Genomic DNA, 25,363 nt, shown 5'->3' with positions numbered 1-25,363 from the left:
AAGGCAGCAAAGGCTTTGGATCCATCTAGGTCAAGAGCCTGACTGGCATTGTCCATTTGGCTGGTCTGAGTCTAGAACGCAAGGACTGGCTGTGTTGGCTCTTGGGAACCAGTTGCCAAAGACTTGGACACATCCAGAGACCTTGGTGCCAGTTATGTGAGGTACCAAACTGCTGTGGTAAGTGGCGCTCCTACAGAGTAAATTTGCTGAGGCCCATCCTAACAAACTCCATGGTTGCTTGAATAATGTTCCTAGTGGGAGCTATGTGAGTTTGCACCATCCTGGTATCATCATCGTAGGCTTCCTAACCCTCAGCATCATTTTTCTCACAGCAGAGGCCTCACATACTAGGATGATGATGGCCACATCAATACTTAGGGACTCCACTTCCACCAAAGACTCCTCCTTCAACCCAAGTATAATTGCAAACTGACAGACCCGTGCCTGCTGCAAAGAATATAGTTTGCTTGACTAAAAACGCTTCTCTTTTTTTGTAGGTCAACAACAATGGAGTTATTTCCTTCAACGTGCTGGTCAGCCAGTTCACCCCAGAGGCCTTCCCCCTTGCAGATGGCCGGGCTTTTCTTGCCCCTTTTTGGGCAGATGTCCACAATGGGATCCGAGGAGAAATATACTACAGGGAGAGCACTGACCCTGACCTGCTGAAGAGGGTCTCCAAAGACATCAGGAAATACTTCAAAAACATGCCCTCTTTCTCTGCCACCAGCATCTTCATGGCCACCTGGGAAGAGGTCACTTTCTATGGAGGCAGCAGCACCACCCCTGTAAGAGCTTTGCTTCAGTCCTGATCCTAGGTTTTATTTTGATCTACTTATTTTTCCTGTGGCAAAAATTAGCTAAAGTATCGTGAGCTGAGAAGTCTGTTCCTGGCTCTGTCACTGTTTGATGCTGGGCGGGTCATTTATTCTCAGTACTCTATCTGTAAAATGGGGCTATTCCTCCTTCCTTTCTCCCACGTTTTGTCTATCCAAACTGCACTGGAAATCCTTCAGGGTAAGAATGGCCTCTGAATACAGGTCTGTATGCTGCCCAGCCCCATGGGGCCATGACACGGGCTGGAGGCGGTAGGTGCTGCTGTGCTAGAAATCATTATTAATAGATGAGAGGCCTGGATGAGAACTGAATTCTTCCCTTGCTCAGGTTGCTTCACCTCTCTGGTCTTCAGCTTCTCCATTAGAAAATGGAGCCAGCAATTCTCTACTTCATAAGTGATTCAAAGCTATGATTTGGGTACCATTTGTGAAGTGCGATGTGTTTCCCAGATGACAGCAGTCTGTGGCAGGACTTGTTACTTACTTTTTCTTTAAATATGCGGAGGAGAAATGTATCCCCTTTGAGGTAATGTGAATCTCTCTGAGGTGCCAAACTTCTAATTTCCAGTCATTTACATTTTTAAAATTGATTTAGTATAAGGAAAAGTGGTTTTTCCCCCCATTGTAGAGCAGTCTAGGTGCTTTTATAAGGGCAAGAATTGCTGCTAACAGCCAAACAAAGCAAGGATGAGCACTCTGCAGCATGGGGAATTGGTGTGTGTGTGTAAATGTCATTTATAGAAACCTCACAGTGCTAGGCATTGTCTAAAAAAGAGGCAAAGGTCTACCTGAGCTTAGAAGCCCACTTTCGTAGCCAGCAGCACACGGGGAGGTGACATAGTTAGCTTCCTACCTATCTCAGCACTGAACAGGCATTTAATTAAAGATAATAAATCCTGTTCCAAAGACCTTGCCTAATTTGGGACCCATATCTGTGGATCTCTGTACTGACCGCAGCTGGGCCTCTCTGGAGACCCTAGGCTCTTTGCACAGTGTCGGGATTCAGTGTTGGAAAGTTTTTGGAAGAAGGCTGATTTCTTGCTGCACAGCACCCAGTACCATAGGACCTGGAGAACAAGGTGACTACTAAGTGTGAGAAGCTGGTGGGGGAAAGAAGAGGGGTAGAGAAGGCTAAACCGGCTGAAAACTTGATCTTTTCCCTTAAATGTCTCTTTGCTCCATCTTCTGCCTTGTATTTTCCCTTTCACCAGTGCCATCTCCTCCCCCACCCAAAGTTTGCACTGAGCTAAGCAGAAGCCCAATAACTTTGCTGTTCAACTCCATCTTCCAAGGCCCCAGTGCTTTTGACATTAGGCCGTGCAAGATCTCTTCTTGCTAATGCTCACGTGCTCCTAAAATGGGGGGTCCTGACTTAGGAAAACTCCAGAAAGCCACTATAACTTAATCTTTAGCTAAACTCCATTCAAAAAAGAAAGAAAGAAAGAAAGGAAGGAAGGAAGAAACTTGCTGCCGATGAGAAAATGGGGAATTTATTTAGCTGTTTGTTTGGCACAGGTGGCCTTCTCATTTTTATGGCTCTTTATGGGGGCCAGGGTTGAAATTATATCCAGGCAATGCTAATCTGAGCAGGTAAGGAGGATATTTCAGGAATAAGAGCTGAAGAGCTGCTCTGAAATCCCAGATGGATATTTAAATAAAACGGGGAAATCAAAGAGATTTACCGGCAGCATTCTTGCAATGACAATTGACCCCTCAGGCAGGAAAAAGATGGATTGCAGTAGGCTATAAAGTCCTACTGATCACTTGGCGGGACTGTGCCTTCTCTGGACATGTCGTGGTCACCTCCTAGCTGCATCTAGGGTCCCCAGTGAGAATCAAGTCCTACCTACTTGCCCCTGCTCTGCACACACTCATGCACAGCAATTAGACAGAACGGGGAGCTTAGAGGAGTCCAAAGTGCATGCCCTGGTGCTGCTGCTAGGCTCTCCTGTGGCTTTGGGGTATGTAGTTAGGACCCCTCTAAGTCACCTGCTTTACCTAGCAGCCGGGCATGGGCATGCATGGAGTTGGTGGAACTTGATTCTCGGGGCACTCTCCCCCTCAGCAGCGTGATGGTATAGGCATGCCTTACAATTCACAAACACATAAGTCTGATTTCTTCTGGAGCTGGCTGTGATGAGCAGCCCTCTACCTTGCCATGTGTTAGGGTTTCCTTGATGTTTAATGCGTTTTTTCCGGTCTTGTCAGAGCATCGTTCAAAAACATTTTGAGGCAACAGCAATATTGAGATTCCCATGTTGCTTGAAAAATTACATTTGCAACACAATGCAGTTGATGTTGGCACACAGCACCCTTTCCGTTCAGCGCTGAAGAACGCTTTGACATCACATGCAGAACAGACTGATGCGACTTGAAGGTAAAATTCATCCCAGTGTTGAAAACCTGCAGGAAACATAACAGACACATAGAAAATGAGGGTTGGAAGGGACCTCAGGAGGTCACAACTAGTCCAATCCCCTGCTCAAAGCAGAACTATCTGCAGCTAAATCATTCCAGCCAGGGCTTTGTTGAGCTGGGCCTTAAAAACCTCCAAGGATGGAGATTCCACCACCTCTAGGCATCGTTTTCCAGTGCTTCACCACCCTCCTAGTGGGAAAGTGAGAAACTTCTTAGCAGCTGCTTTGAATAGTGGCACTGAAAACAGCATCAGGGATCCTGTACTTGTGGCCTTTTGGGAAGCTTGCAACATGGTTTTTCTGATAGCTACTGCTCCCAAGTCACCTACAGCTGTGTGGGTCCAAGCGGCAACTTGGTCTTGGATGTCATTGCAAAAACCCAGGTGCTGCTCACTAAACTGGACCCTTAGTGCCCCATGTGCAACCCCTGCCAATGTCTGGGTTTGACAAGGTTGATGTTATGAATATCACAGCGGTTCCTAAAGGCTTTGTGCAAGATCAGGCCCCACTGTGCTTGGTGGTGTATATAGTAGTAGGGAACAGTCTGTGCCCCAAAAGCAGAGAATCTAAATAGGACAGAGTAGAAGAGCAAATTGGAGGGATTATTAGCATTTTGCAGATGGGAAGTGGGGAGTTTTGCTGTGATTCACTCAAGGTCGCACAGGAAGTTTGTAGCAGAGCTGGGAATTACGCTCAGATTTCTTCAATTCCTGATGAGCACCTTTGCCTTACGAACTGTTTCCCTCATCTGGTTATAAGGTATTCACTGTAGAGGACCCTGTCCACACGCTCTCAGGTGGGCTGGCTCTGCAGGCCTTACTGGAGCAACAAGCAGTCAAGCCTTATGTTCGGGCCCTGCTCCTGCAGCACCCCATTGGCTTGGGGGGGGCTCCATGCAAGTAGTCCCTCCACCCTATCCAGATCACGATGGTCCTTTTTGTCTCTCACGTCAGCGGATCTGGTACTGAATGGTCACAAGGAGCTGACCACTTAAAAAGGTCTGTTCCAGCATCCTCTGATGTTGAGGGGAATCTTTCCATCGGTATCAAAAGGTTTTGGATCAAACCCGAAGCTTTTGGCAAGGTCTGCCGCATTGGGTAGAGCTTCCTTTGTGCCGAGCTGGCTGCACTCACTGCACTCGTGTCCCAAGGGGAAGACATTTTCTCAGTCATGTTCTGCTTTTCTAAAGGCATCGCAGCTCTATGTTTTATGCCTTTTATGCTCCCTGCCTTGCAACACTGGAAATTGAATTGGCAAAGACCAGGAAACAAACTGCCCAGGTGAAAAGAAAGTAAGAAAAAAACCTGACTTGGTAAAGAAAATAAAAGGGTGCATCTAAAAATGGCAGTGTAAATTGGAGCACTGTTTCTTCCTCACTTCGAGGGCTTTCAGGTGCACTGGGCCCATTTTACCTCCAGCCTTACCTCCCTAAATACCACAGCTCTCCCTTCTCCATCCCACTAAACATCAGCCACTTGCCTTTATCTTCAAGGAATTTGACAGCCCAACCTACCCGTTCTCTCTGATCTCCCATTCAGAGGTGAACTATTGACTGCTGCCTTCAAGCGGTCAGTAATGAGAGCCTCCATCCCTGCTTGTTACATTTTCCAGCAAGCACCTTCATGCTCCCTCCCCGGCTGCTCCTCTTGGCTTTGGATGTGTTTGCTGCAAACATCAGTAGACCTGCATCGTTATTCTCTTTTCAGGCCCTCCTTAAAACTCTCCTTTTGACACCATGCTTGCAAAAACATTTGCCAGCAGTTAGGCCAGACCTGTGCTGAGACCTCTGCCTCTTCTATTGATCAACGTTATCTTGCTGTTTCCTTGCGCTCCTTCATCTTGTCTGCATCTACTTGTCTCTTGTTTTAAACTTAATTGTAAACTCTTTGAGGCACCATCTGTCCTTTGATTTGTGTTTGTCCAGTGTGTCTCCAGCCCATAACGAGCACTATCAAAACAAATAAAATAATGATTAACAACATTCATAATCCAGGAATGAATTTGGGCTGCTGGCCTTTTTTCTTAATAATGCTCATAATAATGAAATTGCTTTCAAAGGGCATGACTTGCCCATAATAAAAATTAACACACGGCAAAAATTACATGGGCTTTGCTCAGTTTACAGCCAGTGCGTGAGATCCTTTACTACAGCCACCTGCCATAGCTGCTTTGACTTATGTGGGCTATGCTGATTTCTACCAGCTGAGGATCTGCCTCTGTGTTACTCTTATATTTTTCAGAGGCATCTGGGCTTCTTAGTGTTGCTTGGTAATACGTTTGCACTTCTCTAGCTTCTTTTCATGCAGCAGCAGCAGCAGGTGTCAAATCACTTGCCTGGCTTTGATTAATTAAACTCTCACTATCCCTGTAAAATAAGGCAGGGTAGATGCACATGTTCTTTTTCATCTTTCACAGCAAGACAGTCACCTCTATTTTAAAAGGCGGTGAGTATCTACCAGCACACACTAAACATCTCGGTTAAGGACAGGAAGTGAAAGATACAGTATCCAAATACAGAAATGTTAGGAGAATTTAGATAGCTAAGACTGAATTGCACACGTTGGAATTCGGCCAGTATACTCGTGCAGTCACATCCTTCATCTGGATGTGCTTGAATACAGGTATTATCATGTGGAGCCAGTTATAGATGAGGCCATTAGTTTTATGGTCAAGAACTCACTTTTATGTCTCCTTTGCAAGATGGAAAAGTGCCTCCTCTTTGGCTGGGCACTGGCTCGTTGCTCAATGGATTTATCTGAATTGATTACAGTTCTAAAAAAAAATGGAGTGTCATTTAAAACAACAATGTGGATGTTGTCAGTAAATGTGAGCTGTTTGATCAGGGATCCCTGCAGCTTGAGAAAGCAAGATTTCCTTGGGTACAATACATTGTTGACTTTTATATAAGCCATTGTTAATATTATTATAGCAGACAAATGTGGAAAGTAACCCTGTAAGATAGTGCTGTGATGAATAAAGCAAAGATAGAGTAGGACTAAGATAACAGGTTGTAGCAATCCAAGCCCAGCTGACTGCTTTCTTCAGTGCTTATTCTCATGCTGCCATCTATCGCTGGCAAAGTAGATCACAAATGTAATCTGTCCTTCCAGGTGTCCAAGATGGCATTACGCTGTGGATATAGTGGGTAGGGGTTGAGTCAGCCGTTGAGAGCTCCTTACAATACGCTTGCCTGTTGCTGCCTAAATCAGTCTCTCTCTCCTATTACATTTTGCATGGCCTTGTTGAGAAGTTAAAGTGAAGGGGAACGTATAAAGCAGGCTAATGGGGCAGTCTGACTTTGCAGATATGTTCTGCCCATGTTTTGACCAGGTAAACACCTTTCAAGTTCTCCTGATCTCAGATGGAGCGTCCACGTTTGCCGTGTTTAACTATGGGGAAATCAACTGGACCACTGGAACGGCAAGCGGGGGAGATCCCCTTACAGGACTTGGTGGAGTGATGGCTCAGGTAAGGACCTCATTGCGTCTTTGGGAGCACCGCTCTTGTTCAGGCAGGGAAATACCGTAAACTCTAGCGGAGATGGAGCTCGTATGGACCTGTGATGGCTTTTGTGCTCCTCTTATGGCTTAGAGCAAGTCCCCTCGGCTCCTGCTTCTAGACTCAAGGGTTTCAGTTTCAGAACCTGCCGGTGAACCAAGCAGGATCCATAGACCGGTTAGTCACATCCTTCATCTGGCTGCTCCTGTGGCTCTGGTCTTCATTCTCCTTTTCAGAATGAATAAGAGGAAGGCGATGAAATGAGGAACAGGAGGAAGCAGTGTGACTTACCCTTATGGGAAAAGTTAAACACTTGGCACCCTAAAGCATGCATGACATTGCCAGCTGATTGAAGAATGCCAGGTTTTTGTGAGAAGTGCATGTATGCATATGCTTTTGGGGAAATTGTTCACATTTGTACGGAAACCCCCCAAAAAAGTCATTTTAAACATCTAAAAATCCTGGAAACAGAGATTTTGAAGAACTGAATCTTGTTTTTGAAAAGCAAAAACATTTTGAATTTGGGCAGAGGGGGGTGGTTGTCAAAACAACATACAAAATGTTTTCTTCAGACTTAAAAGACGCTTGTTGTTCCGAAGAAAAACCATTTAGGCTAATACATTCCAGCCTGCTCCAATTACACATTTTCTTAATGTGACTTCTCGCTGCAGACTGCTGCTCTAGCTGCCATGGGAATCTGACATGATCATGATTGAGAGGGAAGCTAAACCTGAGATAATCAATTGCAAGAAAAACAAAAAGAGACAAATTCAGGATTATAAATAGCAGCGATGCTAAAAAATCTGAAATAGGCCATGCAGGGAGGATCTATACTTGTGCTTTTATGTGAATTCTGCTCTTTCTTTGGTTTAGGCAGGATTTAATGGTGGAAACATGACCGATTATTTCAGTATTCCTGGTTCAAGAACCCCAGATATAGTCAACATTGAAGACACAACCAATGTAAATGTCCCTGGACGCTGGGTGTTCAAAGTAGATGGCCGAGAAATTGACCCAGCCAATGGCTGCAGCCTGCGAGGTAAATAGCTTTTTCAGTTCTTCAAGGTTTGCCATGTGGGGTAACGGAAAAAAATCTTGTTTGAGAGTTAATGGTAGGATGTACTGCCGTTGCTTCCTGCTGTGTGGTCCATGTTCTTGGGGATGATAGTACAGGTGAATTGTAAACACTCAGATCAGTGACAGCCTTTTGAAATGAAGAATGAGCACGATTGTAGGACGAGGAATCAAATGCCTTGGCCTAAGGACAGAAATTACGCATAAACCAGTATACGTGATTGGAAACCTTTTCAAATCTATAACACAACAGAAGTTTAGTGCACATAAACCACTTTCAAAACTGGTTTCAGATAAACCTGGATGGATGCAGTATCAGACTTAACTGATTTAGCTTAAATTGGTTTATTGAACTTCTGTCCCAGATCCCCTCCAGATTCAAGTTAACTCTCAGTTCTCTAGCATCCCAGGATCCTTTACAAGGTGGGCAGGCTAGCCTTGGCCTAAGCTGTCTGCTCCAGCCCAGCAGGGAGGTGTGCTCTAGTGCCCCCCGGCTTCTGGCTTGGGCCACTGCAGGCATGTGGCTGCATTTCCAGAATCAAAAATGAATGCCCGCTCATTTGCTTATCAGTTCAATCTATGCAGTTTAGACTAACCTGTGAAGACTGAATCTATTCAGCCTCGGGCATTTTGGCTGCCTGTACTTAGCCTTGGAGTCTAGTCCTGTCTGAGCTATTGACTGTCTGCTTGGTCCTGGGCTGTCTGGTCCCACCTGATGGCAGCCACACACCAGGAATGACATCCAAACACGGTTGAGAGCTGTGGGAGTTTTGCCATGGAGCTCAGAGGGGCCAGGATACCGATCCCTTAGTGGTGTGAGTTACCTAAACCACTGTAAGCCTCTAATTTGCACAGCAGGCCAGTTTCAAGGAGGTGAAAGCAGCAGGTTTCCCTATCTATGCCAAAGATGTGCATTGCTGCAGATATACCAGTGATCAAGCCAACAATGAGTATGAATGGGGCAACTCCCCTGTGTAGATAAGGCCGAACTATGGAGTTTTTTAAAAGTGGAAAAGAGACCCAAAGAGAAGGGAGAGTCTGTTCTTTTCTCTTGCATACACTTGTGCAACTCATTAATGTCAATGGGAAACCTTAGTCTGTGCTGGCCTTGTTCCCATCCTTCTGTGATTTTTAGTAGCTAGCTGTTACTAAAAGCCTCCGTTCCCACCACCCCAACATTACAAACCTGTGAAACTATGGGTTTAAGTGATCGGACACAGCTGAGATCTGCTTACCTTTATTCTAGTCTGTTATTTGTGATGCTAACAACAGCAGAGAAAAAGACGTGTCTGGCTGTTCTGATAGAATTGCCATCACTGTAAAAAGACAATATTCCCATTTCATTTCCCTTGCGTCTGAATTATGGATTGCAGCATTTACGCATAGGATAAATTCAGTGCCCTGCACAAACTGCGATGAACGCCCATGTGTCACTGACAGTGTGTAGGTATAAAGGGATTGAAACTCTCGCTTGTGATACCAGAGAGACACATCTGCATAGAGATTATTGCATTATCACTTTACAAATAAAACCGTCTAGGGCGTCTCCACTGCTCCTGAATTCTTTTTAACAAGAGAAAATTTACACTCGCTGCTGGAAACCTGAAATGTGAAGGACTGAAGATGCATACTAGGGCTGAAAGCTGCAGCTTGTTTTATATTCAGTGCTGGACTAGAGTTGAAAAAGCCCAGCTAAACCAAAAGGCCTCTATACCCCTGGAATAGTTCATGGTCCATTATTGAGCAAATTTGCACCATTGGCTCCCGGAACATAGGCTGAGATTTTCAAAAGGGTGGTCCCCCTTCAGACTGATGAGAATAGTACATCTCTGTTCCTTAGACGGATTTGGAAGTCCCGGCCAACAACTTGCTGCCATTTGTAAAACAAGTTGCCCAGATTTTTCAAGTTGTAGAAACTAACCCTAAGAGGGTTTGTGTTGCCCAGTTTTATTTGTCAGTGTCCTGGTCACAGCAGGTTGACTCCAAAGGCACTGTAATGGGTTTCGTGACGATTAGGGGGTATTTTCTCGGGGAAAGAGAAAATATCAAAGAGAGATGGCGCAAATGGACAGATGGAAAGATCAATAGGAAGAGAGTATTGAAAGATCAGTGGCAGATTCTCTGGTGGGAACATAGACCCATAGACATGTGTTTACCGGTGTAAATTCTTCAATCCTTTCTCATCCATCTTTTCTCCTATCCATCCTTCTCCATTCACTTAGAAAACCATTAGTCAGACTTTGTATTCCAGTCCTAGTTTACAGCGTTATAGATTTGTTCGATAATGAACGACTGCTAATTCTTCTAATGGAAGGCTAACTATCTTATGGGATTGCTTACTGATGTCTCTTTGGTTACATAATTAGCATAGGTATTTTTAGAATTTGGGTACATTGACTACATTGTGTGTATGCCATAATTACTGTCTGGTTCACCTTGCAGCTGTGCAAATTTAGTAATTACAGGTATCAAAAAGCATAACTGCAATCACTATATTATAAAAAGCAACCCAAGCATGCATACTTTGTACACAGAATTTCCCACTGAAGAAAACAGCCCAAGCACCTCTAAGTTTCAAGCAATAAAGGTTCCTAGATCCAAAATACAGTGTGAAGAGTTCCCAAAATTTGGAGCTCCATCTGGTTTTGTTACTTCCGTAGGGACCTGATTCAGCAAGGAACTAAAGCACACACTTAATTTGAAGCATCTGAGTAGTGCCATTGATTTCAAAATGAAACCTATACCTCTTATGTTTTGCTGAGCTGGTGTCATAATGCGCTAGATCTAGGTAAAGCAGACCGTTAATGTCACATGCAAAGCACTATTACAAAAGTGCTTAGCTGGTGATCTTGCATTGGTGGGCCATTAAACTTGTCCAAGTGTTGGATCTGGATTAGAAAGAACAGATGACTTTGCCCCCCTTGATTGTTTTCACATCACTCGTCCTGTGTTCTGAAAAGTAATGCAGTGTGGGGTTTTCTTAGGCCAGTTTCTCCGTCAAGGGGAGATATTCTGGGACAACTCCAACTGCACCATCAAGTGTCGCTGCCTGGACTTCAACAATGAGATCTTCTGCCAGGAGATGTCTTGCGGCCCCTACGAAGCATGTGAGCCGAAGGACAAGTTCTACCAGTGCGTGCCCGTGGAAAGCAGCACCTGCGTGGTGTTTGGAGACCCACACTACCACACCTTCGATGGCTTCCTCTTTCACTTCCAGGGTTCCTGCTCCTACCTTCTTGCCAAACAGTGCCAGTCAGGGTCCAACCTGCCATTCTTCAGTGTGGAGGCCAAGAATGAGAACCGAGGCAGCTCCTCCGTCTCGTGGGTGAAGGACATTGCAGTGGAGGTCTATACTCACAAGATTATTATCCCCAAAGGGAACTTTGGGAAAGTTAAGGTAAGAGCTTCACCGAAAAGAAATGGCAAATTGGTGTCGCTTCACTGAAGACAGTAGGGTTAATATGATCGTGTAAGGATGAGGATATGGCCTGATGTCTTAATCTGGAATCATGGCCAGACAGAGCTCTTCAGATTTGTGAGTGTACGTTGTAGACGGTGCTGTAAGTCAGACAGCCCCCAAGACAGACTCTTAAAAACCAGTCGTTCTTCCTCAAATTCTGGAGGAGCTGGGTCGGTATCTCCAGATCCAAATTCAGGATCCTGGTTAGATTCTGTCGTGGCAAAGGGCATCTTTCCCTGAATCCGGTTCTCGTGGAGACCCTGTGCTCACACACAGCAGAGCAAACCTGTGGTTTTACCTGATTCTAATCTCTGGTTTTGCCCCTGCAGGTAGACGACTTGTTCCTGTCCTTACCCATCACCTTGGAGCTGGGGGCAATTAAAATCTACCAGAGTGGTTTGTCAACAGCAGTGGAGACTGATTTTGGCCTTTTAGTGACTTTTGATGGGCAGCATTATGCCTCCATCTCCATCCCAGGCTCCTACATTAATGCCACCTGCGGCTTATGCGGGAACTACAACAAGAATCCTCAGGACGATAGTCTGCGCTCAGACGGGAGGCCGGCTGTGTCGGTGCTGGACCTGGGGGAGAGCTGGCGGGTGTACCACCCAGACTGGAAATGTACCCCGGGCTGCTTGGACAACTGCACCCTCTGCGATTCTGTGATGGAGTCCCTCTACTTCTCACCAGAGTACTGTGGCTTCATCAACAAGAGCAACGGCCCTTTGTGGGAATGCGGCGCCATTGTAGACCCCACAGCCTTTGTCCACAGCTGCGTTTACGACCTTTGTAGCATCAGGGATAATGGCACCAACCTGTGCCAAGCAATACAGGCGTACGCCTTGGTGTGCCAAGCCCTTGGGATTCCGGTGGGAGACTGGAGAACCCAGATAGGGTGTGGTAAGTCTGTATGCCCGGAGGCTGAATGGCTCCCCTTGTGAAGTGGGAAGTGGTTTCAGGGGCCTTCAAGAAACTCCTATCGAAGTCGGAACCGTGCAGGAGAGAAGAAAAGGAAAGAGTAGGGGAGGGCGAAGCAGGACCGAGGCAGACAGAGCGCAGGTGAAAGCCGATCAGTCCCTCTTTTCAATCCTGAAACGCAGTACGAGGGGGCCAAGGTGTAGCTTGAAGTAACTCAAGGCCAGCGAGTGCAGAACAACAGAAGGCAGCTCTTCGCCGTGCTCTGCAGAGTTCAGGGCCACTGAACCGAGCACTGTGGCTGCATTCAAGACGGAGCCGGCCAATTTAAATGACTGCTGGCAGTCCCTGCCGTGCCGGCTGCGTGAATAAATGGAGCGCTCTCTACCTGCTTGCTCCCCAGAACCAGTTTAATGCAGGGGGCACTTCAGTGGTTTCATGGGGGGGAGCTCCCAATTGACACCTACGTGGGTGAGAAGAGAAACTGGGCCTCATGCTCCCCTTTGGGAGGGCTCAGGGCAGAACTTCCTACCTGGGTATAGCACAGCTTAACTGGCTGAGTGCCCAGGGCTGGAATAATCACACGGGTGCAGTATGATTCATAAATTGAAAGGGCATATGCCCCTTACCCTCTGGCCTGTCGGGAAAAAAGATGCTAGATACAGTGCTTCTGGCTGCAAACTGCAGCTCTTCTGCCTCAAATCAAAGCTGTAGAGGTGGGATGGTTGCCTTCCACGTGGACGGCAGGGTAGATGTGCCTTCTTCACTGCCACCCACCCCAAGTGCAGAGCTTAGTTACCGCTGGGTCCAGCTGCCTCAGTGAAAGCCATAGGACAGGGTGGGAATAATAATACTTCATTAATAATGATAATCTAACCTTGGCAGGAAGGAATTCACACCAAGCTCATTATCATGGAGTATGTCAGGAGGTGTTGGATGGCAAGACGAGAATAATAATAAATAATTAATCGCTATGGCAAGGATAATATTTAATACTAGTCAGCATCAGCATGTGCATATTACCTGTTAGATAATACTGTGTGGTGACGACTGTCTTGCTTCTCTCTGCTATATCAATAATCCATACTGCAGTAAGGAGGCACCAATTAGTGAAGTGACATGGCAGTGAGAGCTGGGGGATGGGTAACGATGATAGCAGCCATCACCTGAAAGGCTTCTGGCCGCTTGACATTCTCGGGGAGATTTTGGGCATCAGCCCATAGTGAAAAGTCAAAGAAGCATACAAGCCTTATAGCTCTTGAGCATGCTAGTGTCTGTAGCCCACAGCACACTGGAGCTGATGGGGTAACTGGCACAACTGATTCACCCATAGTCCCTCACTGGAATTCCCTTTCTCTTCTCCCAGGTTTCTGGTTTCCTTCTCCGCCCCTTATTTTCCGTTGCTTCCATTATACAGAGGGTAAAGTGGAGGTAGGAGTTGTGCTGGCAAGGGTGGGACAGGCCTGCCATACTGTGCCGCCGAAATGGGAGCACTGCACGTGTGAACCCAAAAGGGGCAGTTAGTGCGGACACACTGGGCTGCTTGGAGGGCCGGATTCAGATCCTACGCTGCTGTAAATCAGGAGCAGCTACGTGGAAAGCAGGGTTAGAAGCCAACGGCTTCAGGCCCAGAAACTCAACTTTTAAGTTGACAAAAAACAAACTATGCACCATGGGCGTTGCTCCGCTGATTTACACCCACAAGCGATCTGGCCCAGAGTGTCTTTGTAACACTGCCTCTCTCCTCTCTCCCCCAGCCACAGCAGTGCACTGTCCGGAGTTCAGCCACTATTCAGTTTGTACCAGCAGCTGCCCGGCCACATGTTCGGATCTAACCGCTCCTCTGGCCTGCAGCTCCCCCTGCACTGAGGGCTGCGAGTGCAACGAAGGCTACGTTCTCAGCACAAACCAGTGTGTCCCCATCCAGAAATGTGGCTGCGATGTCTTTGGCCGCTACTACGCCACTGGGGAGTCCTTCTGGGCCACCTCGGACTGCACGGTGCAGTGCTCATGCGAAGACGGTGGGGAGATCAAATGCTTTAACACCACGTGCCAGGAAGGGGAGGTCTGCACCGTTGAGAGCGGCTACCAAGGCTGTTACCCCGTACGAGAGACCCTGTGCCTGGTGAGCCAGAACCAGGTGCTGCAGACCTTCGATGGCGTGGCGTTCATGTTCCCACCGGAGCACTCCTACACGCTGCTCAAGACATGCCCCGACAGACTGGAGTTCCTGGAAGTCGACATCAGCAAAAAGAAACCTGAAGCCTCCCCTACCGGGCTGCGAGCCTTGAGGATCCACGTGGCCAGTCACGAGGTCAAGATTGGAGGCACCGGCCCGACCGACATCAAGGTAAAGCTCCTGCCATGGGGCAGCCACGACTGCATGCAGAGAATAGGGAAGCACCAGGACTTGCGTGTGCCAAAGCTTGTACGCAGCCTCGGTGTGTGGAGCATCTGTGAGCGCTGCAGCGCTTCTGGTAGCGTGGTGCTGTACCACCCACTTTGAGACAGGGGTTGTGGACCCTAGATCCCAGGCTAGAGGGTCTTGATCTTCTGTTCAGGGCCACACTAGTTGCCAGGACAGATTTTTTCTCCCAGGCTCATTGGCAAGAATAGCGTGCAGCGGGAAAGGGACTTGCTTTCCTTGGTAGCATAAATTGCATGATCCTCTTCCTAAGATCCACTGGGCGTATATCGACCAACTCTTTTTCTGCTGTAGCAGATATTAGCAGTGCCCTGCAGCATGCCCTGATGTAGGGGGCTGGTGGTGGTTTGGGTTTTGTCGTGCGCTCAGCCGTTGCGGTGCACGAGTGGGGTTGGAGTGGTTGGCTCTTGGGATTCTCCAGGTAAATGATTCTCAGATACCTACTAATGTAGGAGACCAGACTCGATGGCCCAGAAATCCCCTTCCAGCTCTGAGTTCCTACCAAAGGCAGCGTGATCTGCCAGAAATAAGTGCTGCAATTAGCCAAGGCACAATGGCTCTTTGTTGCAAGGAAACGACAGCGCGCAGCTGGGAAAAGAACCCAGGTGCCCTGGCTCTTGCTACTGGGCAGCTCTACTCGTCCCAGCATACACAGGTGGAAATTTAGGAGCCAAACCTAATTCTCAAAAGCTCCTTTGAAAAATCACCATCTACCATCTACTGTCTCAGAAGCCCGTGGTTCTTTTACCCATCCATCCAGCACAGTTGATGGGTGGGAAATAGACACCGAGTGAACGAATCAGGCATGCTAAAGTGTGGAATAACAGGATTTAATTAGTGTTGGACCCAGGCCCTGTGCTCAGTGCTTGGGGAAGGTGGTGCTGTGAGCTATTGGACCGTGGGGACTCTTTGCTTGGAATGGATGCCAAGACCAGGGGCACGTAGCAAGAAATAAATGTACAATTCCTGTACTGCAAGTCTGTGGTTTTTAATTAAAATACAGTTGCCTGCAGAGCCCCTGGTTGCAGTGTAGTTCTAGTCAGCAAAGCAGCACCAGAAAACAAGGAGCCTTCTTCCCAAGCTCCCCACAAGTCATTAAGTCTTATCTGCTTGCTTTACTTTCGCAAGTGAAATCTAGCTCCTCCTGGTCCTGCTGAGACAAGGCCCACCGCAGGAGGGAAGGCAGGATGCTACTCTGACTCATGCATCATTAACAAAAACCATTGCTAAGATTCTCAGCTAAGCTCCATTTGCCAAACATTTATTAGTGGTGAATGATGATGCTAGATGCAGAAAGGGCTCCGCTTGATTGATCGAATCCCAGCCCGAGTCTCTGTCACTGGCATTAGAAAAAGCAACTCTTGGCTTCAAGAAAGGGCTGGGAAAAGCAACCCCCTGTGGAATCCACTGCAGAGGTGCTGACAAACAGTCACTCCTAGCTGTAATCTCACTTCAAGCCATAGCTGTTTAAAAATGCATATACTGCAGGCAGGTGAGGGGAATAAGGGCGTGAGGCTGCCAGCAATCCTGTTTATTACCACTGAAACCCATGGGTTTTTCCAGCAGCCAGTGCTAATACTGAGTGTTGCTCTCATACATGCCAGTGTGCAGCACTCTTTCACCATGCTTGCAGTCTTCCCCACTGCTTCATGCCCTGCTGGGTAATGGGCACCAGCCCTCTCTGCTAGATGGACTCATTTGTTGGCATAGGTGGTAGGTGTACTGTTAATGGAGAGTTGCTTTTCACTCTAGGAGGAGAGATATCTATCCCTTAGAATCACAGAAACATGGAGATAGAAGCATCTCAGGAGTTTGTCTTGTCCCATCCCCACCTACTCAAGGCAGGATCATGTGTCCAAGCCACCCTACACAAATGTGGGTTGAACCGGCATTTAAGAAAGATTGCACAGCCTTTTCAGATGATCCGTCTAAGTGCTGCACCACTCTGCTTGAAAGAGGATCTCTGCTATTGAACATGACAATTGAGTTAGCTCTTAGGAGCCCAGTCATAGGCCAGCACCCCATTGTACAAACACAGAGCAAATTGATGGCTCAGACGCCAAAGATTTTTGTAAACCATTGGAAACCATTTGAACCATTGAACCATTTGAAATTCCAAATGAGCATCTTTGTGTAGTAGCAGCTCTGACGTTTTGAAGAGACCAAGGGTTGGTTAGATTAGCTTATGTCCTAGCTACAGTCTCTCCCGTGCTTTCCTTTCGACTCTTCCGCTCTGATCTCATGAGGGCAATGGGAGATGTTAACATAGATCAAACTACAGTGCGTGTCCCACTGGTGGACCACTGCCTGTACTAAACCTTTGTGCAGGTTGGTGGAAGGTGTAGCACAGATGGAAGAACCTGTTATAGCTTAGTCCTGGTGCAAATGCCTGCTGTCCGCCCTGTACTTGAGGTGGGTTTTGGAAGCTACCTCATGTTCTCCCTAGTGTAGAGTAGGAGCTTTTCCACCTTGCTGGCTGAGGTGGGGGTGGGCAGCAGGCGCCTGGTCTTCAGAAGTCACATCCAGACAGGGGCACATCAAATTATGTGATGCAATTTTGTTGGCAGGTCAATGGTTACGAAGTGGACCTGCCGTTTTTCCACCCTTCTGGCCAACTGGAAATTTACCGTAGCAAAAATGGCACAGTGGTAGACTCTGAAGGGCTCCTGACTATACAGTACTCCGACATGGGTATCCTGGAGATACACCTCTCGACCAGCTACTTCAATTGTACGGGAGGGTTGTGCGGCTTCTTCAATGGGAACAGCAGCGATGAGTTCTGCCTCCCCAATAACAAGTGCACTGAAAACCTGGCCGTCTTTTTGGAGAGCTGGACCACTTTTGATGAGATCTGTAACGGGGAATGCGGGGACCTGCTCAAAGCCTGCAACAACGACTCGGAGCTGCTCAAGTACTACAGGAGCCGCTCCAAGTGCGGGATCATCAACGACCCCACCAACAGCTCCTTCTTGGACTGCCACGGGGTGGTCAACGTGTCGGCTTACTACCGAACGTGCCTCTTCCGCTTGTGCCAGAGTGGAGGAAACCAGTCGGAGCTCTGTGATTCGGTGGCTCGTTACGCCGGCGCCTGCAAGAATGCAGGGGTGGATATTGGCCAGTGGAGAAGCTACAGTTTTTGTCGTAAGTCGGGGAAGTTCTTTGGTTGACTGGTTTTTTGGTTGGCTGGGAGGGGAGGCTGAGTGAAGACAGGGGGTTGAACTCTGATTGTTCAGGCCAGAAGTGTAACAAAGCAGAAAGTCACCTGGGGCAGTGGTGACTTGTGCAGCAGAGGCAGATGATATTTTTTCCACCCTGCAAAGCTGGCACCAGGTCACCCTGCCCTAGTTATGCTACTGGTTTGGGGACCTCTTTGGAAAATTCAGCATCTTCTTCCTAGTGGAAGGCAAATAGATTTTTTTTTCCCCTTCCTCCTTTCCTGTCCTGAGATGCTGCTCAGCAAGGCCATGCTTCCAGCCTCGAGTTTGAGGAAAGTGCTTGAGGTGGTCCCATAATATAATGGCTTACCAAGACCAAGGGCCCATGACTTCAGCACAAGAGGATTATTGATCTAAGGCGCACCAGTTTCCATAACCAGGAAAGGGAGTGATGCAGCTGTGACAGCCCTGTCCGTATGACCTGGTACCATTATACCTGGGTCAAATAGACTCATATTTTGGTCTGAGGCTGAGTTAAGGCTCAAACTCCTGCCTGTGGAGGTTAAGTGAGACCCCTTATCTGCTCAACCTCCGTGTTCCCCACATAAAATGTAAAGCTAGTCACGTTCTTTGCAGGGGATGAGGCTTAGATGATCATAATATGGCCCCATGTGACTTTTTTTTGGTGAGGGGGGGACAAAAGTGGCTTTTTGAGCCAAATGAAATTTCTCTTGGAAAATGATACGGTTTTGGGAGCAGCAGCTGCCTCTTTGTTTTATGTGCAAAGGACACAGCAGGGCATAGCATGGTGGGGTCATGATTCATGATTGAGGTTCATAGTCTCTATCACAATACAAATATCTATTGTTTTGTCGGGTTACCCAGCACCATGTTATCTGGGCCCAGTATAAATTCATAAGGCAATACCCTGATCCCAATGAAGTCAGTGGGCATTATGCAATTGATTCCAGGGAAATCAAGATTTCTAAAAGAAATTTAAAGCCCAAAAGGGACAGTTCCTACTGCCTTGTCAGCTCTCTTGCTTAACAGAAGCCAAAATGTTTCACCCAGGACCTCCTGCAACCATTGCAGTGTCAGATCAGGAGCAGAAGTTTGATTTGCAAAAAGAACACCTCCACCAAGTTTTGCTTTTGCTGTTTAACAGGCTGCAGTCGATCCGTGCCTTTTGTGGTGCGAGACACCAGTGATGCATGATGCGCACTCTTATCTAGCGGTGCTAAGCCATGCGTTTAGGTGATCAAAGAGCAAATGGGGTTATTTCCTAGCTTGTTTACCAGGCCTTTACTCAGCTGAGGGCGCAGATTGGGCCCCAGTAGCATCATACCAAAATACAGGCCCTTGTAACAGTAAAAATATATTCATATTTTTCCTGAAGAATTGGCAATTGAATGGGTGACTTGGACAAATTAAGAGTGTAATCTTGTTTGAGCATGAAGACACAAAACTGTCACCTTTTGTGCTCGTGGTATTTTTTAAGCATTTCCTTTGCCTGCAGAGACAGGTTTCCCAATTAAGTAATTTCATGGTGGCATTTCAAGAGACATCAGGAGTTTTATTACACTGTAGATGAGCGTTCCAGAATTGCAGATGGATTCTAACAATACTGTAAGCCATCAACAGAGGGTAATTTGAATAAGTCATGTTTTTTGCTATTGCTATAAACTTGCCATTGATGTTACAACATTCATAATTCAGGAGCAAATGTGAAAACTCCATGGTGCTGAAGTACATAATCTGAGATGAACTAGCTGTGGTCCCTTGAGCTCAGGGCTTACAGGCATGTGAAGGGCAGGAGAAGCGGTGGGGTATAGAAGTTAGGGCTCTGGACTGAGTCGGGAGCTTCTAGTTGTGTTTCTGGCCATGGTACTGACACTGGGAATAGTCATTTCTTTTGTCTCTACCTCTGTTCTCGCTTCAGCCCACCGTTTATCTTACCTGTTTTGATGGTGAGTTGTTCAGGGCAAGGGCATAGACATGAAGGATGGTGATGGTAAGGGAGAACCAGTAATGTGCATGTACAGAAGCCACTGAACCCAGAAAAGCGTGTTGCTTGCAGTATACACCGTGGTCACAAAGCACACTTACTCTCAAGCAGTTTGACTCGGCTCCAGGGTGAAAGCAGATCAGATATTTGATTAGCCTTACATGAATGTAAGTCCCACCCTTCCAGGGAAACAGGATCATAGGAAAGTAGGGCTGAAAAGGACCTAACAGGGTCAACTAGTCCAGCCTCCTGCTCCAGGCAGGATCCTCCTGACTAAACCATCCCAGCTAAGTGTCTGTCCAACCTGCCCTTGAGCATTTCTAGGCATGGAGATTCCCTAACTTCTCTAGGGAGCTTGTTCCAATGCTTCATCACCCTTGTAATCAGAAAGTTCCTCTAATCTCCAACCTATACTTCCTCTGCTTGAGTTAATTGCTCCCAGTCCTGTCCCCTATAGCCACAGAAAAAAAGGCTATCTTCATCCCCGCTATAATCACCCTGCAGGTGTTTGAAGACTGTTATCAAATCCCTCCCTGCCGCAACCTCAGTCTTCTCTTCTTCAGACTAAATCACCCTAGTTCTTCCAACCTTGCTCATAAATCATTGTTACTCCCTAGGAAGCAAGGAGTAGCTATGCCAAACTAAGTTATCCTGGTAGGCCAGCTGTATGTCTGCTCCCCTGGTCGATATTATTTTGGGTAACTTTGTTCAGTGCAAACCGGCTTCCACGCCAGGCATTGGAATAGCTCCTACTACAGACAGCTACTGGTAGCTTGGGAGCTGGTCATGTGTATGCTCCTTACTGTGGAGTAAATTCAGCACTGAATAATTGTGCTATGTGCCTGCACCCTTAAATGGACAGTCAGTGAACTCATTTATGCACAATGTCAGCAGTGGCATCGAGGATAGAAGCTCCCAGAGGGACCAGGTGGAGAATATTTACAAATATTCAATTCAATATTCAATATCCAAAAAAAAAAAGAAGGGTCGATTTGAACAGGATCCTGAGATCAGGCAGAGAGGAAACTCCTGCGCGAGGGACGGGCAGGAAAGCATCAGGATGGCCAAAACGGGGAAGGAAACAGTATCTGAGGTGGGCGTTCCTGCACCACCATCTCCTTCCTCCCCACGTGGGTGATCTGGGGTCTGCTTTCTAATCCCACATCCTGCTTTCTCTCTGCCCTGAATCCCCATCTCTGATGACTGAGATGCCTTTCTCTCTAAGAAGCCATTGACACCGGGTGTGTTTTTTTGCCTCCAGCTCTCGTGTGTCCTGAGAACAGCCACTTTGAGGAGTGCATGATCTGCACGGAGACCTGTGAAACCCTCGCCATTGGCCCTGTCTGCGTGGACAGCTGTGAGGAAGGCTGCCAGTGTGATGAAGGCTTTGCCCTCAGAGGGACTGAATGCATCCCCAGGAGTGAGTGTGGCTGCAATTTTGAGGGGCATCAGCTCTCCACCAACCTGACCTTCTGGATGGACATCAACTGCCAGTCCTTCTGCTACTGCAATGGGTCTGACAACAGCGTGTACTGCGAGAACGTCCCTTGCAAGGAGGATGACTACTGCCTGGAGGAGAACGGCCTCTATTACTGCCACCCCCGCACAGATGCCTCCTGCATTGTTTCTGGCTACAGCCATTACTTGACCTTTGATGGGTTTGCTTTTGACTTCCAAAGCAGCTGCCCACTTGTCTTGTGCACAACCATCTCCAGGCAGCGGTCGGAGAGGTCAGATACTTTTCCCAAATTCACTGTCACGGCCAAGAATGAGGACCGTGACCCATCCTTAGCTTTGTGGTTGAAACTGGTCGAAGTGGAAGTCTTCAATTACAACATAATCATCCAACGGGCCTACAAACACACAGTGCTGGTGAGTGGCCTAACTGTGGGGTGCCTCAAAGGCAGCAGGCTGGGGTAGGCCATCTGAGGGCTGGGCAGAGGCTCGGGTAGATGGTAGTTATGGTGCTGGATGGGAAATGTAAAGCTTTAGTAGATCTTGAGTCATAGTTTTATCCCACCCTGGTTTGCTGCAGCACCTGCATCCCAGTTGGATCCTCTCCAGAATTCCTCGTGCTTAAGCATCTTCTGCTACATTCATTTCACTGGGCTGCCATTGATCTCTGCTTCCACAGACGCCTCCTATTTTCAGCTCTGGTGCCTTCCTGGCTGTGTAAATGCCAGTACCCATTTGCATTCGTACTGTGAGGAAGGATGATGCTCCACTAAGCGATGGCGGAGGGTCCAGACTGGCCAGCCAGAAGTTTCCTTCGATCAGCTGGAACTTGCCTGGGCTCTCCATGCTGTCGCTTCTAGAGGCTTGTTTTTCCCAGAGGGACTTGTTCATGGAAGGGAGGAAGCAGAATCCAAATATTTCCAAACTATTTGCATTATATGGCTCAATCTGGGGCACACGTGGTCACAAACTGCAGTGGTGACAAGAGGAGCCCTAGTGTGGAAAATGTTGGGACCAGATCTAACCCGTCTCCCAGCTGCTAATGCTGGCTCCTCCAGGGCTGTGTCCAGGTGGTGGTGGTTGTTGCAATTAGCATGGGATGTATCACCACTTTTTCAGATGTGTTGTATTTAAATCCATGCACAATAGTGGAAGAGCATAACCCACAAGAAGTGATGCTCCTCTGTCCTTGCAGGTTAATAATGATCACCTGTATACATCTTTCCATCTGCTTCCTTTCAGATAAACAATGAGCGTCTCTACCTGCCCTTGAAACTGGGCCAAGGGAAAGTGAACATCTTTGCCTTTGGTTTTCACATTGTGGTGGAGACTGATTTTGGTCTGAAAGTGGTCTATGACTGGAAGACCTTCCTCTCTGTCACCATCCCACGAAGCCTCCAGAACAGCACGTACGGCCTCTGTGGCCGCTACAATGGCAACCCCGATGATGACCTGGAGATGGCTAGTGGCACGATGGCCACCACCATCTTTGAGTTTGGTCAAAGCTGGGTGAAGCGAGACACGTTTTGTCAAGTGGGCTGTGGTGACCGGTGTCCTGCATGTGGGAAGGTGGAAGGGTTCTGGAAACCCCAGCAACTGTGCAGCCTCATCCCAAGCAAAAGCGGAGTCTTTGCCAAGTGCCACAGTAAAGTCCACCCCGGCTTCTTCTACAAGAACTGCCTGCTCGACACCTGCATTGATGGCGGAGCGACACAGACTGCTTGCAGTTGGCTGCAGAACTACGCCAGCACGTGCCAGACCCAGGGAATAGCCATCACCGGCTGGAGGAACTTCACCTCATGCTGTGAGCAGAGCCTTTTTCTTTTGTCCTTTATCATGTAATCTGCTTGGATGATTGTCTTCTCCTGGGCCAGGTTTCCAGGCAGCGATGCCCATTTGCATCAAAGGGCTGAGCCCTTTGCAAGCAGAAACTAAAAGCTTCCATCTCTGACTGCAAAGGGAGTGGGATGTAAAAAAGAAAATCACAATAGAGATTCGTAGGAGTGAGGTTCACATCCAGGTCCTGATCACTGCTCTGCATAATCCATGGGAGATTAATCTCAATACATTGGCCCTCTTCCTTGTGCAAAAGAGTCCATGTCATAAAATGGCCATCCCATATGGTAGTATTAATGCCTCCACCCATGCCCACTTTGTGGCAGCTGGTGGAGCACAAGGACTGCATGAAACAGGGAGACTTGTCCTTCCCAGTGATTCCTGAAGACAGTAACATAACTAAGATTGGATGACAGGGGCAGCAGCCCTGGGTGCCAACTTTGGGGGGTAGTGGGGAAGAAGGCAGTGACAACGTATCATCTGCCCCCACACCCATGCTGCTGGCACTAGCAGCCAGAAGTTGCTGCTGCCCCAGGCACCCAGCCGCTCTGTTATGTCTGTACCTGAAGAACAGAGTCTAAGGCTTGTTGAGGTGGGACCATGATAATGAGAGCTTGTGGTGCCACTGCCCATGCTTAAAAAGAGTGTCTGAGACTCTATGCTGGCTACATTTCTCCTCAAGCCTGGTGGCAGGGTGCAGTGAGGATGCCGGGCTAGGTCTGCAGATAGCATACACTAGTAGATACAAGCAACCTTCTAGCCATCTTGGTGGGAGAGGGCTTCCTCATGAGGTTGCTCAACAAAACAGATTGTTTAACATACGTCTTCTGTGGGGTGAAAGCTGAAACCTCTCGCAGCAACCTGGAGCTCGGGGGACATCAGCTATTTTATAGCTTTGTATTTTCACTTTTACCAGCCTGTTTCTCCAGAGCAGGCCGGAAGAAATCCTGAAAAAATCAAAACTTTTTGGCTCTTTGGGCATTTATACATGTGCTCCAGAAAGGGGGGGGGTTGGTGCACTTTAATTAGAGGGCTGTAATTAAAGCACCTGGAGAGTCACGTGTATCAGCATCCCCACTCTGAAAAACAGTAGTGGGGGTGCTTTAACTAAACCTCGTCAGATGAGCTTTAGTTAAAGCACCCCGCCACCATTTTTCAGTGTGGCGACGCTGGTACATGTGACATTCGAGTCGGCTGGAGCACGGTAATTACCACGCTTCAGCAGACTCTGTTAATCGAGTGTGCTCTGACACACTAATTACAGTGCATCCGAGCCGCCTCACTGCTTGTGTATAGGGGCCCTCTGATTCCAAACACTTTTCATTTTGAAATTCCCCTCTGTTTTATTTTTTAAAAAGGCTTAAAAGTGAAACACAGTTTTTCCTTTTTGGGACCATTCAAAATGAACGTAAAAAAATGCTTTTGGATCAGCCAGTGAACCAAAAAATTAGCCACTGTTTCCTGGGCCTCATCTGCAGACTATTTATGACGGCCCATTGCTAGGAAGCAGCATAGCAAAAACTGCTATGTAGTGCTGATGTTATTGATGCTGAGGGAGATCGCCATCATGATGTAGGTCTCTGGGGGCAGGGCGGTGATGGTGATTACAGTGGGGCTGAAAATCCTTGAAGCTCCAGAATCAAAAATTTTGGCTAGAGATCGCAGAGCTGAAAAGAAGAGACAGGGAAGAAAAATAGCTCAATAAATAGCTCAACAAGAAGGAGATGTGTACAAGAGTCACGGGAGATTATCTCTCATGTCGATGGATTCATAAAGGAAATGGAGCTGCAGAAGAATGAATTGGGTCAGTCACTAAATCTGATGGTTTCCTGAGCACTTGGCAGAAAACAGGTTTGTCTTCAGAAATTCTCCAGGCTGTTTGGTCAAATTCATTGTGCTACGGCCTGGTTGGGGAAAGGGCCAGAGAGGCTGTTCTTGTTTCTGTTCCTGGGTTTATAACCAATCTGCTCAGTTGCTGAGATTGGCAATGTGCCTTGGTTGTGGCAAGAAGGGTTTTCGCTTGGTTTTCCCAGTCTAGGGAGCAGGGAAGTCGTCCTTTGAGTTCGGTGCCAAGTCCCCGTGCTGTAAAGTAGCTTGCCTGCCTCCGCCTTGCAAATACAATAAGCACCGTCACCAGATCCAGCGGCAAACACAGTCCCCGCTTCCTGTAGCTGGCACCTTATGCCCAAGGGGAGCCCCATTCAAGTCAATAGCACGCAGCACCATTGCAAGGGTTTGCCCATCACGGCTCAGTTGCCAAATTGGGGCCATGACTCCGTGTCAGGTGTAT

The 25,363-nt window shown here is 47.6% G+C and overlaps 1 protein-coding gene across 1 annotated transcript in view; it reads left to right on the top strand.

Annotated features, from left to right (window-relative positions):
• The window catches only part of TECTA (tectorin alpha), a 49,601-nt gene that overhangs the window by 4,426 nt on the left and 19,812 nt on the right, over positions 1-25,363 (top strand). The window contains exons 3-11 of the mRNA XM_019510002.1: positions 498-785; positions 6,581-6,718; positions 7,622-7,787; positions 10,807-11,219; positions 11,612-12,182; positions 13,955-14,547; positions 17,190-17,763; positions 21,044-21,654; positions 22,480-23,041. Of these exons, the coding sequence (XP_019365547.1) occupies positions 498-785; positions 6,581-6,718; positions 7,622-7,787; positions 10,807-11,219; positions 11,612-12,182; positions 13,955-14,547; positions 17,190-17,763; positions 21,044-21,654; positions 22,480-23,041 (3,916 nt within the window). The remainder of the gene's footprint in view (positions 1-497; positions 786-6,580; positions 6,719-7,621; positions 7,788-10,806; positions 11,220-11,611; positions 12,183-13,954; positions 14,548-17,189; positions 17,764-21,043; positions 21,655-22,479; positions 23,042-25,363) is intronic.

This window comes from Gavialis gangeticus, unplaced genomic scaffold (genome assembly GCF_001723915.1).
Source record: "Gavialis gangeticus isolate Ggan-Ray unplaced genomic scaffold, GavGan_comp1, whole genome shotgun sequence".
Classification (NCBI taxonomy): Eukaryota; Metazoa; Chordata; order Crocodylia; family Gavialidae; genus Gavialis; species Gavialis gangeticus.
This window is presented reverse-complemented; position numbering and strand designations above follow the sequence as displayed.